The 19,423-nt window shown below is 40.8% G+C and overlaps 1 protein-coding gene across 1 annotated transcript in view; it reads left to right on the top strand.

The window, feature by feature from the left end:
• The window catches only part of SUCO (SUN domain containing ossification factor), a gene marked incomplete at both ends in the record, with an annotated part of 76,746 nt that overhangs the window by 14,580 nt on the left and 42,743 nt on the right, over positions 1–19,423 (top strand). The window contains 3 exons of the mRNA XM_080698782.1: positions 13,220–13,334; positions 15,636–15,746; positions 18,646–18,800. Coding sequence (XP_080554908.1) covers positions 13,220–13,334; positions 15,636–15,746; positions 18,646–18,800 — 381 coding nt within the window. The remainder of the gene's footprint in view (positions 1–13,219; positions 13,335–15,635; positions 15,747–18,645; positions 18,801–19,423) is intronic.

Below are 19,423 nucleotides of genomic sequence, written 5' to 3'. Positions count from 1 at the left end.
TCAGAATACAGAGAGTCTATCATCCAAGAATGTTCTCTCCTGTCTCTCTTTTAGTAACCGGAGATCTGACTTCTATCACCATGGGTTAGTTTTGCTAATTCTGGAACTTCATTTAAATAGAATTATACTGGTCTTTACTCATGCATCTTGACTTCTGTTCATTGTATTATTTCTGAGATTTATTCTCCTTCCTTTTGTTACAAATTAGTTCCTTTTTATTGACAAACACAGTGGTACCTTCTAAGACTACAGTACAGTTTACTGATCTCTTGATGGTCGTATGGGCCGCCTGTTTCTGGTTTTGGCTATTCAGAATAAGTTAACAGACCAGGAACATTCTTGTACAAGATTTTTGTGGACATAGTTTTCAGTTCTCCTGAGAAGTACCTAAAAGTAGAATTGCATCTGCTGAGATATCATCTGCCTCTGGATGTAGCGCCCCAAGAAAGACACATCACTTAGGAAGGATTCTGGTGAGAAATAAATAACCTAAATCTGGCCTTGCTGAAGCACCAGACAGTCCTCATACTGGGACCTTACTATTCATTAAAAAAGGAACTGTATCTTTGAAAATGTCAGAATAAAATAGAAGCCGAGAGTTGTTCCAAGTTAGAGGATGTTCAGAGACACAACAAATGTAGGATATGATCTTAGAGTCAGTCGTGTACTAGGGGGAGGAGGAATTCTGCAAAGAACAGTATTGGGTAAATTGAAACAAATTACAATATGGAGGTTTTATTACAGAATTGTGTTAGTGTAACAGTTATTGAAGTTGATAACTTGACTAATGTGGGATAAGAGAATGTCCTTATTTTATGGAAATGTATACCAAAGCATAGAGGTAACTTACAGGCAGAGGAGAGTGGACAGGGGAGGTGGTGCACAAGTGGGCTGAATGCCCAGTGCTGTAGCAGGGAAGGAGGCTGGAGGCTGGGGGTCGGCTTTCTGCTGTGTTGTCAACTGTTTGTGCACCCTTGTAGTCCCTGCGCTTGGGAGGCGGAGACAGGATCGCTCAGGTTTGAAGCCAGCCATGCTGGCTTAAGAGACCCTGTTTCCAAATAAAAAATATATAAAATAGGACTGGGAGTGTAGCCCAGAAGTAGAAGGGTTTCCTGGAACCCTAGTACCACCAAAAAAAAAAAAAAAAAGTTTGGAACTATTAAAAATTTTTAAAAACTAGCCTGAACTTTTTTCAGTGTGTGAAATGTTGATGTAATTTCAAGTATGTTTGTATATATAGATTGTAATATTTTATAACTTAACTAGTTTTCTGTGATTATTTTACTTTTTATTACATATTTTGTTAATTGGCACTTTTTTTTTACCCCCCCCCCTCACTGGGGTACCAGGGGCGTTGTACTTCTGAGCTATACCTCCAGCCCTATTCTTTAGTCTTATTTTTGAAACAGGGTTTCACTGAGTTGCAAAGGGCCTTGCTCCTTAAGTAGCTGAGGAACCCGGATTTTCCTCCCGTCTCAGCCTCTTGAATGCTGGGATTACAAGCGTGTGCCAACATCCGGCCTGCCTTTATTTTTTTGAGTTGAATGCCTAGTTCTTGTTTTCAGTGTTTGAATGAAAGCTTAATTTTCCTGTTGTTGTCTTATCTGCATGGGACCAATTTTGACCTGCAGTCTTCCACTATAGTATTTCATAATTTCTATATAGTTTCCTCTAACAGGATTATTTTGCTACATATTTCTCATTTCCAGGTTTAGAATGTTGTTAGCTGTCTTTTGTTACTTCACATTTTATCACACTGTGGTTGTTATAGTCTCTGTTACATCATGAGTCTTTGGAATTTGATGCCTTTTAAGGCATCTGGAAATACTCTGTGTTCTTGAAAAGAAAATTTATATTTGGTATAAAATTCTATTTCATCAAGTTTTTACATGTAATGTAAATCTCACGCTTTCAAGTATGTTTTGTCCATTTAATCTATTTTTTGTGAGAGGTTACTAAAATAGGCACATGTAATTTTTTATTATGCTACTGCCACCTATAGCTTTGTTAGTGGTTGTAGCAAATATATTTACGTAAATTGTTAGATGCATATATATATTTATTTTTACTAATAGATGATATGTCTCTTAGTAACAATGTTTTTATCTTAAATTTTATGTTTGTGTTAATTAAATTGATACTTGACTGTTTTCTAATTTTTGGAAAATCATGTTTTCTGATAGGACCTTATATATTTAACATACTATCTCGAACTTATTGAATGCTATAAAGTTGCTCTATTGGAAGTCAGAGGAAAACAGTAATTCATTTGAAAGTTTGACAAATATGTCCCCTCCTCTTCTGTTATTGGGCTTGCCTCATATGCATACTCATTCTTTATTGCACATTAATGTGCCTTATATTAGATTTCTTTGATAAGATTATAAACTATAAACTAATTATTAGATAGCTAGTTAAGTTTTTTTAATTAATTAATTTTTTTGGTGGTACTAGAGGTGGAACCCAGAAGCTTTCTACCTCCGGGCTATACTCCCAGACCCATTTTATATTTTATTTGGAAACAGGGTCTCACTTAAGTTGCTGAGAGCCTCACTAAGTAGCTGAGGTTGGCTTTGAACCTGTGCGATCCTCCTGTCTCAGCCTCCCAAGCACGGGGATTACAAGCGTGTGCCACCACGCCCGGCATGCTAGTTAAGTTTTTCAGTGATAAACAGATATAAGAAGGTATCCTTATATGTGACGGGCCCCGCCCATCAGCCAGTAAGTCCGAGAGCTAAGATGGCGCTGAGCGGAAATCTTCCCCAGAGCACTTAGGTGGTAAACAGCTTTCAGGAAGTGACGACAAGAGCATGAGATACACGGGAACACCGCATGCCATAGGGCAACAGCCAATGGACTGGCTGTTGCCATGAGTTGTGCACGTGAACAGTCTGCTGATTGGCTGTTGGGCTCTATATAAGGGGAAGATTTCTGGGGGGAAAAAAGGAGAGAAAGAAGAGAAGATTTACGGGAAGAAGATTTGCGGGAACTGTACAAGAACCTGGGGTAATAAAACTGCTTGAGGAAGATCGTGTAAGAGTCGTCACTGCGCGCGACAAGTGGTTGGCCCGTACGGGGACCTTCGCTTTGATCAGAACCTCGGCAGTCCAGGGCAGCCGGCTGGTAAGTACTCCTTGACTCCGAAAAGGGAGGAGGAGGCTCCGTTTACGGAGGGTTATTTTCCCCGATCAAAGGGGGCTCCATTAAGGAGGATATTTAGTAAATAAGGCTCGCGGATAAGCGAGGCTCGCGGAAAAGCGAGGAACAGCGCTGTATTTTCCCCGATCAAAGGGGGCTCCATTAAGGAGGATATTTTTTAGTGTAAGTAAGTTAGAGAATCGGGCTGGTCCTGATTCGACAAGATGGGAAATAGTCCATCTCACCCATTGCATAAAGCATTGAAAGCTTTGTTGAAAAGTAGAGGCCTAAAGCTTAGGGACAAGACAATACAAGATTTTCTCGAACAAATAGATAGGGTAGCGCCATGGTTTACAGTATCAGGGAATCTTTCTTTGGCAAGCTGGGATAAATTGGGAAGAGACGTAGAACGCGCCGAAGAACAAGGTATTGTCACAGGAGGGACTCGGCCGCTTTGTCGGCTGATTCGTGCCTGTTTGGAAGAAAGGCGCTTTAGAAAATTTGTGCAGGAGGGCCAGGCAGCTTTAGACGGTGTAAAAGAGGAACGTTCAACTTCCTCTAAAGTGGCCAGTGAGGAGGATTCAGAGTCAGAGGGGGAGGATGAATCTGAGGAGGAATTAGAGGCCATTTGTAAACAAGTGAAAGCTTTTGAACTGATTAAAGAGGAAATTTCGCCTCCTCCGTATAACCCTTCTGCGCCCAGAGCAGGAGAAGGTGTCTCTTTTAGTAGTCAGATGTGGAGAGATGCGGGAATTTTTTTAGCAAATCAAGCTTTCCCAGTTTTCCAGCTGCAGGAGGGGGGAAATCGTTATCATGAGCCTTTGGACTTTAAAATAGTTAAGCATCTCGCAGAGTCAGTTCGCACATATGGGTCGTCAGCTGCTTTCACTATAGCAATAATAGAGAGTTTACATCGCTATGCCATGACCCCAGGAGACTGGCAAAATTTGGTTAGGGCCACCTTAAATCCTGGCCAATATTTGGATTGGAAAGCTTATTATATAGAATATGCCACTGAACAAGCTGCACGTAATCGAGCAGCAGGAAATTCAGCCTGGGATATAGACATGCTGATGGGCCAAGGACGATTTGCTAATCAACAGCTTGGGTATCCACAACAGGTGTATGAACAAATCAACAGACTCGCTACCCAGGCCTGGAAGGCCCTCCCTAACAAAGGAGAGGTATCTGGTAACCTTACAAAGATTACTCAAGGATTGACTGAACCCTTTTCAGACTTCGTTGCCCGTCTAGTAGAGGCTGCGGGAAGAATTTTTGGGGATTCTGACGCGGCCATGCCGCTCATTAAACAATTGGTCTATGAGCAATGCACTAAAGAATGCAGACAGGCCATCACTCCTTACAAACATAAAGGCCTAGAGGTGTGGATGAAGGTGTGCAGGGAACTCGGAGGACCCTTAACCAATTCAGGACTTGCTGCAGCCATTATACAGGCCTCCGGACAACAAAGTAAGAATAGTACCAAAAATGGCAATTGTTTTTCCTGTGGAGCGACAGGACACTTAAAACGAGATTGTCCTAAGTGTAGGGCGTCCCAATCTTATCCTTCTCCTCCTGAGTATTGTCGTCGATGTAGAAAAGGAAGGCATCCTACTTTTGAGTGCCGTTCGGTTAAAGATATCGATGGCAACCCCTTGCCCTATACTGGAAAGCAATCATCAAATACTCAGACAAAAAACGGGAGGGCGGGCCCTCGTTCCCAGGGCCCACAAAAATATGGGAACCCTCAGGTGTATGGGGCCATGGAGACACAGCCACCTCAGTGGCCCAATTTACAGCCTCCGGAACAGTCCGGCGAGCCACTCCAGGTTCGGCAGGATTGGACCTCTGTGCCACCTCCAGGCTGGTATTAACGCCACAAATGGGGGTTCAAATTATTGAAACAGATTTTCAAGGTCCTCTGCCACCTAATTCTGTTGGCTTACTTTTTGGAAGGTCTTCCTCTACCATGAAAGGACTTGTAGTCCATCCGGGGGTTATAGATGAGGATTATACCGGTATCATCAAAGTGATGGTTTCAGCGCCCCGGGGTATCGTTGCCATTTCCCCTGGGGATAGAGTGGCACAGTTACTTTTGCTTCCCAGTCTACATGGTATGTTTCCTTCAGCAGAGGGACGACGCGGTATTGGTGGGTTCGGTTCTTCAGGAAATGAGTTAATATCTCTTGCCTTTGATATGGGAACTCGTCCCTTGATAACCTTGGACGTGGAAGGCAAGCAAATCCTAGGACTTTTAGATACTGGGGCAGATAAAAGTGTCATCGCCTGTAAAGATTGGTCATCTTCATGGCCCACTCAAAAGGCTACCGGAGAACTTAGAGGTTTGGGTTATGCTAAAACCCCTGACCTCAGTGCTAGGGCTTTACATTGGAAAGATCAGGAGGGACATAAGGGGCAGTTTGAACCCTATGTGCTGGAGCTGCCAGTTTCCCTCTGGGGAAGAGATTTATTAGTGGACATGGGATATTCCTTACAAAATACATCTTATTTCCCCCAAGCCCATAATATTCTCCTTCGCCAGGGCTACCACCCTTCCTACGGGCTGGGAAAACACCTCCAGGGACGTAAAAGCCCAATTCCTACTAAAGAAAAGAGTGGTCGCGAGGAACTGGGTTTTGTGCAGTAGCCACTGAGGAGGCAATTCCCATTACCTGGAAGACGGGAGATCCAGTATGGGTTCCTCAGTGGCCTCTCTCCCGTGAAAAGCTTGAAGTAACAAGGAAATTAGTACAAGAGCAATTACAGTTAGGCCATATCCGGCCATCCACCTCTCCTTGGAATACCCCGATTTTTGTGATAAAGAAAAAATCTGGAAAATGGAGGTTATTACACGACCTCCGAGCCATAAATAGCCAAATGCAGATTATGGGGCCAGTCCAACGAGGGCTTCCACTCCTCTCTGCTATTCCGAAGGAGTGGCCACTTATCAGCATAGATATAAAAGATTGTTTTTTCTCCATCCCTTTAAATCCTGCGGATACTCCTCGTTTTGCTTTTACTGTTCCCTCTATTAATCAAGAGGAAATTGACAGTAGATATGAATGGGTGGTCCTCCCACAAGGAATGGCCAATAGCCCTACCCTCTGTCAATTATATGTAAATAGTGCTCTTGAGCCCGTAAAAACCAAATTTCCAGAAATTCGGTGTATTCATTACATGGATGACATTTTGTTAACCACAAAAAATCCCTCCATACTTGAGGAGGCTTATTGTCACCTTGTAAAGATTTTGGAAACTCATCAATTATTCATCGCCTCAGAAAAGGTACAAAGAGGAGAAAATATACACTTTCTTGGCAACATTGTTCTCCCCCATGCAGTCCTGCCTCAAAAATTAATCATCCGCACTGATCAATTAAAAACCCTCAATGATTTCCAAAAACTGTTGGGAGACATTAATTGGGTTCGACCCTTTTTACAAATTCCTAACCATGCCTTGAAACCTTTATATAATTTGCTCGTAGGCAATCCTCAATTAGATTCTCCTCGCGTCCTTACCGATGAGGCCCGCCATGCGTTACAATTAGTAGAACAAGCACTTACGAAAGCGTCTCTCCGTCGAGTGACCCCTGGACAGCCATTATGGGCTTGTATCCTGGCCACTGAAAAACAGCCTACTAGTGTTCTTTGGCAACAAGGACCCCTTCTTTGGATTCACCCCAAAGTCTCCCCTCAAAAGGTAGTTGAATATTATCCCACCAGTGTAGCAAGCCTTGCCCTTAAAGCCATTCAGCAGTGCATCCAACACTTTGGCAGAACGCCCGATAAGCTGGTGGTACCGTACACTGCTCTGCAAGTACAAACGCTGGTAGCCACTATTGATGATTGGGCTATACTTATGTGCTCTTTCAGTGGTGAAATAGACAATCATCTTCCCAAAGATCCATTGTTACATTTTGTTCTGGAACATCCTCTCATTTTCCCATTGGTCACTAAAAACAAACCTGTAGCTAATGCAATTAACATTTTTACTGATGGATCCAAAACTGGTGTGGGGGCCTACCTAATAGAGGGAAGCGATCCTGTTATCATCCAATATTCACATACCTCTCCACAACTGGTTGAATTAAATATTGTTTTAGAAATTTTTAAGAGAGTTTCTTCTCCTTTCAATTTATTATCAGATTCACAATATGTGGTTAATCTGGTTAGATCGCTTGAATGCGCGGGTCAACTCTCTTTACATACTCCTATTCATTCTATGGCTAGCCAAATCCAGATTTATATACATTTAAGAAAGACACCATTCTTTATCCAGCACGTTAGGGCACATACTGGATTACCTGGCCCTATTACATATGGAAATGATCTAGTAGATAAACTCACCAAGATACATATGATTTTTTCTCTTACTCAAATGCAACAGGCACAGGCATTTCACCGTCAATATCATGTAAATTCTAAAACATTACAACAGCGATTTAAAATCCCTCGACATCAGGCTCGGGAAATTGTAAAAACCTGTAATGCCTGTGCCCCTTTTTTACACCCCTCACATGTGGGCATTTGCCCACGAGGCTTGCTCCCTCTACATCTCTGGCAAATGGATGTAACTCACATATCTGAATTTGGAAAATTGAAATATATCCATGTTTCCATAGATACTGTCTCTGGAATTATTCATGCATCTGCTCATGCCGGGGAAAAGGCACATGACGTCGTCAATCATTGCCTTGAGGCCTGGGCAGCATGGAATATGCCTAAAGAAATAAAAACTGATAATGGCCCGGCTTATACTTCCCAAAAATTCACATCTTTTTGTTCACAGATGGGAATAACTCTAAAGCATGGCCTTCCGTACAACCCTCAGGGACAGGGTATTGTGGAACGCGCCCATCGTACTCTTAAAGAATGCTTGATAAAACAAAAAGAGGGAATTGGAACCAATATGAAACCGAAGCAGCGCCTATCCTTAGCCCTTTTTACTTTGAATTTTTTGCAATTAGATGTCAATGGCAAGACTGCTGCCGATCGTCATTTTGCCCCCTCGGGTACGAGCCAGGGTTTCGTGCGTTGGAAGGATGCCCTCACAGGGCAATGGAGGGGACCTGACCCAGTGCTCACATGGGCCAGAGGCTCTGTTTGTGTGTTTCCACAGAACGGCGCCGATCCTGTCTGGGTTCCAGAGCGGCTGACTCGTCTGGTGAAACAAAAGGATGATGAGCCATCGACTGATTCTTTTGGGGACCATGATACTGTGGAATTCCAAGGATAGGAAGTGATCCACAATGGGGGCTTTTGACTGCTTTTTCTTTTCTATTGCCTTTGAGTCATTCTGCTCAAGTTCTTCCCCGCTTAATCCTTTTACCTTTTCCCCTTAAAATTGGCACAGGAGCAAATTCTACTTTTGCAGGTTATAATTTTACTTATTAGAGCCTGACCATGGCCTTTCATTCTAACCTATTTGATCTGTGGCTTCTTTGTGGGATAAATGGCAGTTGCACGGATTTAGCTCCCCTTGTCATGATTAATGATAATGCGTTTATTGCCGCTAATCTTTCTTGCGAGCTTTCTGCATATCCTACAGATAACCGGTCATCGAAATTTGACAATTTGACAAGACGGTTGCGGTTGGAGATCATCAAAACCAATACTACTCAAGTTGACCCGGTGATGGCCCGCACCTTGATGTCCTGGATCCAACAAGCAGCTCGTCATTTAAAAGAGTGGGCTGGACTGGGTGCTCTTGGTCTTTGTCTGGTCTTACTGTGTATCTTATGTCTCTACTGTCTTAGAAAACTAATCCGTCAGCGCGCTACAGATCAAGTGCTCATAGCTCAGGCATTTGCAGCCATGGAGTTGGGACAATCCCCTCAAATATGGCTTGCGGCGATGGGAAAGTCTTAATGACAGGATGCCAGCTAGGACTGCACTCGGGACCCCGGGAGGGTGCATCCCGAGGAGGGCATGCTCAACTGCATACGGGTTGCCACTGATTCTTGTCCCGTCCCTGGCAAAAGGTGGTGGGCCTAGAAGCCCCTTCCAAACATACAGGGGTTGAGTCCTCTGTCCTCTCCTGTCTGAAAAAACAAAAAAGGGGGAACTGTGACGGGCCCCGCCCATCAGCCAGTAAGTCCGAGAGCTAAGATGGCGCTGAGCGGAAATCTTCCCCAGAGCACTTAGGTGGTAAACAGCTTTCAGGAAGTGACGACAAGAGCATGAGATACACGGGAACACCGCATGCCATAGGGCAACAGCCAATGGACTGGCTGTTGCCATGAGTTGTGCACGTGAACAGTCTGCTGATTGGCTGTTGGGCTCTATATAAGGGGAAGATTTCTGGGGGGAAAAAAGGAGAGAAAGAAGAGAAGATTTACGGGAAGAAGATTTGCGGGAACTGTACAAGAACCTGGGGTAATAAAACTGCTTGAGGAAGATCGTGTAAGAGTCGTCACTGCGCGCGACACTTATAGGCCATCAGTTATCGTTTTTAAAAGATGTTTCTTCAGTTACTTTCACAATAATGATTTCTTCCTCAGTCCATTTTTTTAAAAATGTCAAACAACTGTAAAACATGTCAAACAACTGTAAAAACTTAAATTGAGCAACAAATATACCACTTAGAGTAACTTTGAAATAATAATTATGTTTTTAGAGGTTTGTTCTTTTAAGAGCAGTGTGTGTGTGTGTACGTGTGTGCGTGCGTGCGTGCGTGCTGCGTGCGTGCGTGTGTGTTACTGGGAATGGAACACTGGGGCTCCAAACTTATATTTTATTTGGAATTAGGTCTCACTATGTTGCTGAAGCCTCACTAAGTAGCTGAGGCTGGCTTTGAACCTTTTGTGATCCTCCTGTTTCAGCTTCCCAAGTACTGGAATTACAAGTGAGCGCCACCATGCCTGGCTCTTAAAATATTTTTAAATTTAGTGTGAAAATGGCATAAACCTTGCTGTAAAAATTACTTCTACTTACTGTTCAGCCGAACAAATATTCCATCCATAACCGCTGTGTAACACTGAGGCATTCATAACAGTACTGTGCAGAACTAGGGCTCAGTCATTGCAAGAAGCACACTGTATTTCAGATCATCAAGGTGGAAAATAGCTGTTCTCTGAACAGGACACGGGGCGTGTATGTACTGCGCGGTGTCGGCCGCATCGCCTTGGTGCTGTCACGTCTCAGTAGTGTGCTTAGCTGTGGACAAGAGTGACCTGTGTCTTCCTGCTTTTCCTCCATGGTTCTCGCACTCCTTATTGTGCCATGATAGGAGGTAAGCTCATGGGATGTGGCTGTCAGGTCTGGACACTGGGTTATCAGGGCACTGCTGGACCTGGGCCTGCATTGTGCTTGAGACGGACCCGGCAGTGATCTTTTGCGCAGGAGTAAGGTAGCTCTACAAATGCTCCAAGTGGTACAGAATGCCCACGGGCTCAATCCCAGTACCACACACACACACACACACACACACACACACACACACACACACGCACACAAATCATACTTAATACCCACTGGCTTTTTACTAACCAAATATTAGGGCACACATAGGCACATAGGTGATATATGTGCACACACAAAGTTCTTGTTTATAAAAAATAGTACATGTTCATAGTAGAAATTTACAAAATATAGAAAAGGATAAAGAAAATAAAGGGGCATAGTCACTAAAAGTTCAATACCCCAGTTTCTTTTCAAACTTCTTGCTATACACACATGCACGCACGCAGACAGTATTCCCTTCTTACACAGGAGATGTTTTCCAAGATTGCCTAGTGAATGCCTGAACCCTATGTAGTTTGAACGTACTTATACTATGTTATTTTTTTACACATACAAACCTATGATAAATTATAATTTATGTTAGGTATATTAACAACAATAACCAATATTATCAGCAGTCAATAATAGCATTAACAACAATAACTAGTAATAGGACAATTGTAATAATAGGCTGCAGTGAAAGTTACGTGGACATGATCTCCCAAAATACCTTACTCTGCTTGCACCTTTTCACATAAAGGAGTCTCTCTACAGCTCCTCTTTGGTATAATCTCAATTGCCAACATCTCGGCACTTTGGGGCCATTATTAAATAAAATATTTTTTATTTAATATTTTTATTTATTTATTTTACTTTTACTTTTATTTTTTGGTGGTACTGGGGATGGAACCCAGAGGCATTCTATCTCTGAGCTCTACTCACAACCCTATTTTTTTATTCTTTATTTGGAACAGGGTCTCACTGAATTGCTGAGAACCTCAGTAAGCAGTCAAAGCTGGCTTCAAACCTACACAGTCCTCCTGTCTGAGCCTCCCAAGTCTTGGAATTACAAGCGTGTGCCACCACGCCTGGCTCAAAATAAGGGTCATTTGAACACTAGCACTGAGATCTGCTACAGTGTGTCTGATTAACCCAGAAGGCTACTTACTAAGCCAAGGGCAGTGATTAGAGTATATAAAAAAGAAAAGATAAGAAAGAAGGCGGCTTCTCTAGAGCTTCCGAAGGCCTCCTGTCTGACTGGTTGCCCTGCCGTCCTTGCTTACAGCTGCCATCTGGGGCTCCCTTTCTCTCATCTCAGTACCACATTGCCTCACTGTTGTTATGGCTTCATATAGGTCTAGTACCTTCATATCAATCTTTTCCACTACTTCTGGCTTTTTACATAAAAGGTTTTCCTTTTACATATTCAGTATGTGCTTTTCAAATCCTCCTTTTATGTAACAATTTTAATTGTGTGAAAATGCTATTTTTTTCAAGTAAAATATTGTCAAATATTGGCAGTTTTAAACATCTCTTAAATAGATTCCTGCTAAGTTTGTATCTTGATAGTGTTTCTATTTTAAATGGGCACTTGTTTTAGTACTGTTTTTATATTAATTTCATAATAGGTGATGATGGTTTATATTGAGAGTGTTGATTTGTTTCTTAATTTTTTTACCTAGGACTTGTTTAAATAGGTGATTCTTTTGAATTTCTCACTTATAAATTCATCGTTTGCAACTTATAATTGTATAATCTACTTTTCTGTTTTTATATCTCATTTATCCTCATAATATGTAATACTAGTGATGGTAGACATTCTTGTCTTATTTCAAACATATATGTATACTTATATATGTATATATATATTTTTTTTTTCTTCTCTCCAGTACAAGGGATGGAACCCAGGGGCTTTTTACCTCAGAGCTACGCCCTTAGCTCTATTTTTTATTCTTTATTTTGAAGCAGGATCTCACTGAGATGCAAAGGGCCTCACTAAGTAGCTGAGGCTGGCCAAACTGCAATCCTCCTGTCTCAGCCTCCCCAATGCTGGGATGACAAGTGTGCGCCATTACACTTGGCTTGGCTGAGAGAGACCTATATTAAGGATACTTTCCGGTTTCTAAGTATGATACTGGCTTTTAGGGTTGTATATTATGCATTCTTTCATATTAAATATATGCTTATTTTTACTACTAACTTGAAGAATCTTATCAGATGGCTTTCGGTGGATATGGAGATGATAATGACATTTTCCTTGATCTGGATGGCAAACTAAATAAGTAGGTTTTGTTTTATCAAATGACATTTGAAGATCAGAGCCCAAATACTTGATCATAACTGGTATAGTCCTCCTTTGGTATATTCTTAGAAATGTTTTCTTTCTTTAGAAGTTTAATAAGCATCATTAACTTTTAGTATTCATTTGTGTGTTATTTCTGTTAGATTTTTATCTCACTGTTCTCTCTGTAAAAATAATTGGAAGGTCCTATGCTTTGAAACAATTTAAGTAACTTTTATAGTTATCTGTTCTTAAATATTTGTTAGAATTGAGAATATTGTTGGCCTTGAGTACTTTCTGAGTAGCTTACCTCTTTGACAGCTTTATTACTTCTTTGATATAATTAACTGCTTCTGCGGAGTCTCTCTCTTCCGTCTACCTTCATAGAACTCATAGGGCCTTATTTCAAATGCTGGTAATACTGCTGACATTTTTTTCTCATGACAGAGATATCATTAAGTTTTAAGGGAATTAGGAGGGAACCTGTATGTTTATTGCTCAGATCTAGCCCATACAAGGCCTGTGTTGACTTACCCATCTCCCTTCTCTCTTTCGCTGCTGCTGCTGCTGGTGTTGACAGGCTTCCCAGCTGGCGTGTGTGTTGTAAGGAGAGTTCTTCAGCATCAGCATCGTCATATTACTCTCCAGACGACAACTGTGCACTAGAAAGTGAAGATGTACAGTTCCAGAAAAAGGTACCTTAAATGAAGTGGACATTGTAATCTGTGGCAGCTTTCTAAGACTGTCTGCAATATTAGAATAAAAAGTAACCTCAGAAACCCTATGCCATGGATTGGGGTGGAAATTTGTGATTTTCCTTGCTGTAGGATAAGGAATTGCTCAGGTAATTCTACAATTAAGATAGCTCAGCATTCCTGATGCTTGTTTAGGGAGTCTCACTGACATTTTTAGTCCCACAGTAAGGAGGAAAAATAGGATATGTTCAGAGAACTGAAAGCTGGCGCTGTTTTATAAGGTGTTAAAGACCTTAAGGGTTCCTGCCGGGCGTGGTGGCGCACGCTTGTAATCCCCGCGCTTGGGAGGCGGAGACAGGAGGATCCCGCAGGTTCGAAGCCAGCCGTGCGCGCTGGCTGAAGAGACCCTGTTTCCAAATAAAAAATATAAAAATAGGTCTGGGAGTGTAACCCGGAGGTAGAAGGGTTTCCAGGAACCCCAGTACCACCTAAATAAATAAATAAATAAATGACCTTAAGGGTTCCTAAAGAAACCCATCTTAGAAATGAAAAATTGCTAGAAATGAGTGTTACAGGGAGAGTTGTAGTCAGTGGCTTTGTAGTTGATTTTATATAGTTAGGTAGAAAGAATAAATAGAATCCATAATAACCTGTGGGTCTCTAAGTCACTATTTCATCATTTTAAGTGGTAGCAGATGAATACTTCCTAAATTTGGCTTTTGCCTCCTACTTTAGTATATTTATTTTAAATTATAGAAATAATTCATACTAACTATAGAATATTCATATTTATATGCCATTCCCCTCCCCAAAGGAACTGTGGTTTAGTACTTCCTCTGAAAATGTTTAGATTTTTTTCTATGGGCATTGGATACATTCTTATACTTGTGCACAAACTAATGTTTTTATTTCCATTAAAATATCATTGAAGTGTTCTATAAACTGACTTCCAGTTGATATCTGCAGTGATGTCTCAGCTTTCCATGTTGATATGCTCTTCTGAGTAGCTGCATGTCCATCTTGTCATATAGAGAAACAGAGTGTTGATGAGTTTCTTGTTGGACTTTTGCCTGTCCTCCGGCCTTGTGCGCCTGCCCGTGTGCATCATCACGTAGTTAAAACTATGTTTATATTCTTGGGGAGGGTTCTCTGGTATGATATTTGGAATAAGTTAAGTTTTTGAGTTATGTAGAATATATTTCTAGGATAGAGCATTTAGATATTTGAAGACTTGCTAAATATTTCTTTTAAAAACCTATTTAGCTGGGTGTGGTGGCACACACTTGTAATTCCAGCATTTGGGAGGCTGAGAAAGGAGGATTGTGGTTCTCAGACAGCCTCAGCAACTTAGTGAGGCCCTTTGCAACTCAGTGAGACCCTGTTTCAAAATAAAAGGAATAAAAGATAGGGCTGGGAATGTAGCTTGGAGGTAGAATGCCCCAGGTTCGATCCCCAGTAACACACACACACACACACACACACACACACACACACACACACACCTATTTTTTATGATAAAAGAATAAAAGAGTGAACTTTATTATTTTATTTTGCGGTACCGGGTATGGAACCCAGGGACATTCTACCTCTGAGCTATACCCCCAGCCCTATTGTTTATTCTTTATTTTGAAACAGGGTCTCACTGAGTTACACAGGGTCTCACTAAGTAGTAGTTGAGGCTGTCTGCGAACCATGATCCTCCTATCTCAGCCTCCCAAATGCTGGGATTACAGGCGTGTGCCATCATGCCTGGATTTTAATGTCTTCTTTGATGAGGTATTTGGAGACCAAATTTCATAAAAATGAATCTAAGCAAAGCACTGGAGGGAGAAAATAGATTCTTTCAGCAAATATTTTGATGCTTAGTATGTGCCAGATAGGCTCAGATAAACAGCTGCAGTGAGCTTTGCGTTAATGAAATATATGTTGCATAAGACATTCAAAGACAAAAATGTTGGGAATTCTTACCTGAATATAAGTCTCAGAGAGATGACACCAAAAGGCACATGTGCGCTCGTCAAATGCGTACTGAAGGTTTCCTGTGTGCCGAGCAGATAGGACTAAATGCTGATAACAGTCCAGGTTTTCAGCTCACATAGTGTACATACTAAGTGTATTGACAAGGAGGGTCTTTCAGAAGGCAGACAGTACGTGTGTAAGTAAACAGGGTAACTGGAGGCACACGCGTACAAGACAGTTTGGCTCTATACACTGGGCTAGTAGAGAAAGAGATGGTCTTCAGTACTGCCGTAGGACTGTTTTGTGAAAGTTTTATCAGCCCTTTTTGTGTGTGTGTTATAGGATGAAAGAGAGCGACCTATTAATGCTGAATTACCAGAAAAATCTGGCTCAAATTCACCCACTCTTCCAGAAGAAAATAAGTTAAAAGATGACTTTGTTGTGGATATACAAGTAAGCTAACGTTGCTTTGATTTTTAATAATGTACTCTTTGAAACTACACTGAAAGATTGAATACCACAGTTTACTATACTTCATATTTTATATTTATTTTGAAGTGCCTTGTAACAGAACTTAAAGTTACTTTCCTGCTTAATAAGTACTACTTTTGAGAAAGTGATGTTAGAATTTCATATGACTATACTCTTTAAAGTGAATGTTTGGGCATAATTCCTCATTTCTTCTTAGATTCCACTGGCTTCTTATAATCTTGTCTCTTCAGATTTTCATATAGGTTTTTTTTTCTACACTTTGCTTACAAAAGGAGTATTTGTATGTGGAATATAGAGTATTTTGATACTCATGTTTACCTATGTGAAATATGACAATATAGATAATTGGTTAAAATATGTTCTCCCATTTTCTTTCAGTCTGAATATTGTCTTCCATTTTGTGTACCAAGCTATCAGTAATTAAAAATGAGTTAAATAGCCGGGCGTGGTGGCGCACGCTTGTAATCCCCACGCTTGGGAGGCGGAGACAGGAGGATCATGCAGGTTCGAAGCCAGCCATGCTGGCCTAAGAGACCCTGTTTCCAAATAAAAAAAGATAAAATAGGTTTGGGAGTGTAGCCCTAAGGTAGAAGGGCTTCCAGGAACCCCAATACCACCAAAAAAAAAAAAAAAAAAAAAAAAAAAAAAAGAGTTAAATACACTTGAGCTTATCAGAATTTTATTGTATTTGGAAACCCTTTAGTATCAGTAATGGCTATAGGAACTGAGGATGTTTGTTCTAGAGACAGGACTAAGGGAAAACTATGTATCTCAAGTACTGTAAAAAGCTATTTTTTGCTTAGATGAGGGAAAACTCTTGCCCTTTGTTAATACAGACAGAGTGTTTAGTACATTTATATGTAGATATATATATACATACATACACACACATACAACTTACTGAGTTATCTAAGAACATAAAAGTGAGTTTAATTTTATTGAATTTTGGAAGACATTTGTCAAATGTTTGTGTATAGGAGTAAAAATGTCACCCATAGCCCTTCCAGTGACACGACTGTCCTCAGCGGTGCTGCTTTGAGATGTTCATAGCATCTTACACGCCTGTGCAGTTCAGCACCATAGCAGTTAACCATATGTGGCTGTTAAGCACTTAAGATGTGGCTAGTTCATATTGAGATTTATAATTAAGCATAAAGCACACATGGATTTTAAAGACTTAGGGATGTAAATTATTCTTTATTTTAATTTTTAAATACCTGTTGAAATGATAATACAATATTTGACAATAATGCAGTAGTCCTTTTTTCAAGAACCCCAACTTTAAATATGTGAACTACTTATATTCTTTTGTGAACCTTTGATTGTATTTGTATTGTGTATTCTCCTGACTCTGTGCCTTATATTTTGTTTTTCTTTAAGACCTACCTCTTCTAGTCCATAATAGTCCGTGGTTTCTCTTTCCTTTGAACTGAGGTGGATTTCTCTCCATTGTTATTCATTTATTGAGCATTATTTCTTTATTTTGGTGAAACTGGGGATTAGACCTAATTATTCTACCTGTGAGTTATACCTCCCAGCCCTGTTTAGTTTTTATTTTGAAACATGGTCTCACTAAGTTGCTGAGGGCCTCTCTAAATTGCTGAGGCTGGCCGTGAACCTGCAATCCTCCTGTCTCAGCCTCCCAAGTACTGGAATTACAGGTGTGCACCACCACACCCATCTTATTGAGCATTTAAATGCATACTGTATGCTAAGTACTGTGCTAGTTGTTGGGGATATGAAGATCAAGAGAACAGAGTCCTTACTCAAGGTGTCGATAGTGTAGTTGAAGAAGACATAATAAGTAATGGCAGTGCAGATGTTACAGATTCTGTGATAAAAATCTGTACAAGGAAGAGTAACTGCCAAGATGAAGGGGAATGGTTACTTCTATAGGGGTGGTGATAGGGGAGAGTTGCCATCAAAGGTTTTACGTGTGAATAGATGTCCAGTATTGTCAGATTGTTTAGGGCTGGATGAATAGCAAGAATCACGTATTGCTGTTGTATTGCTACTTATATTATTACTTATAATGCTACTTGTGTTATATTATTGATTCCCACTATATTCTAAACAGATTAGGACAAGGACTATGTGACCCAGGGGCATTCTACTCTGGGTTTGATCCCAATACTACAATCTACACCCCCAGACCTGTTTTTATTCTTTATTTTGAAACAGGGTCTCACTGAGTTGCAAAGGGCCTCACTAAGTAGTAGCTGAGGCTGTCTGCAAACCACTATTTTTCTGTTTCAGTCTCCCAAATGCTGGGATTACAAGTCTGTGCCACTACCTCCGGCTTGTTGTACTATTTTGTATATTTACATATCATTTCTTAGTTGCTAGTAGCATTAATTATAGTAAGAGAAGCTGGATGTGATGGTATTTCTTTGTAATTCTAGTACTTGGGAGGCCGAGACAGGAAGTTCATAAGTTCATGGCCAGCCTCAGCTACTTAGTGAGACCCTGTTTCAAAATAAAGATTAAAAAATAGGCTGGGGGTGTATCTCAGTGGTAGAATGCCTTTGGGTTCAATCCCCAGTACTGCAACAAACAAAAAAAAAAAAACCCAAAACACACACACACACACACACACACACGGAGAGAAATATTTCTAGGAATTAGGAAAGGAGAAAAAGACTTTGTGTTAGTTTATGAAATGGCAGGAAAAATTTGTAGAACCTGTACTTTAATATGAAATATTACTTAGGGTGGTAATGTTAGAAGAAGGGATTCCTGTAAGATTTCTTTGACTGAAGATGCTTTTTATGGTCATTTTTTGTCTTTCTGTAAACTATTTGTTCAACAAAAGAGATAAATTTATTAATTTTAATATCTAATATATCTTTTTAAAAAATAGAACACGGAGTCGAAACAGTTAAGTCCACCTGCGGTGGAGACACTCGCATCAGTTGATGTGCATGAAGATTCTTCCAGTGTAGTTGTGAATAGTGACGATGTTGAAAATGTTTCCAGCTCATCTACCTCAGAAATCACTCCAGTCTCAAAGCTTGAGTAAGTCAATAGAAAGGAAAACAAGCTCTCCCTAATGAATGATGGAGAAGTTCTTAGTAGGTAGCTTGATATTCAGGTTTGAACTTAAGAGTATATAGCAGATCTCATTGTAATATCTAATGTTTTGTGTGTGATTTGAATGTAATCATCTTGTAATGAATTTACTTGGCTGCCTAGTTCAGTGAAGTAGATTATACCCCAGCCATGAAATCTCTACACAGGAAAGGCGTGTGTCTTCACTTAGCATCATTATTGCCATCACCACTCCTACGGGCACTTCCTCAAGGACACAAGGGATTGGGCTGCAGGTGCGATCGTGGAGATGTTAGAGTTATCACTTAGGGGTTTCTCCCAGCAGGGACCAGTGACAGAAAGCGTGCTCAGAAATACTGATACATCTCTTAAGGCCTTGGATCCCTCCTTGAGAAACAGCGTGAGGCTGTGTGCTCGTGTGTCAGCAGTGCATCTTGTTCTCCCATTTAGTAGACATGACCAGCTTTGTGAAAGTGAGGTAGGAAATTATTAAGATGCACATTTTTGTTTTTATTTTCTGAGGACACTTTTTTCATGGTACTAGGGATTGAACCTAGAGAGATTCTGCCTCTGAGCTACACCCCAGTCTC

The sequence above is a fragment of the Muscardinus avellanarius genome (assembly GCF_963383645.1).
Source record: "Muscardinus avellanarius genome assembly, chromosome: 7".
Lineage (NCBI taxonomy): Eukaryota > Metazoa > Chordata > Mammalia > Rodentia > Gliridae > Muscardinus > Muscardinus avellanarius.
Note: the sequence above shows the minus strand (reverse complement) of the source record. Positions and strands in the feature narration are given on the sequence as shown.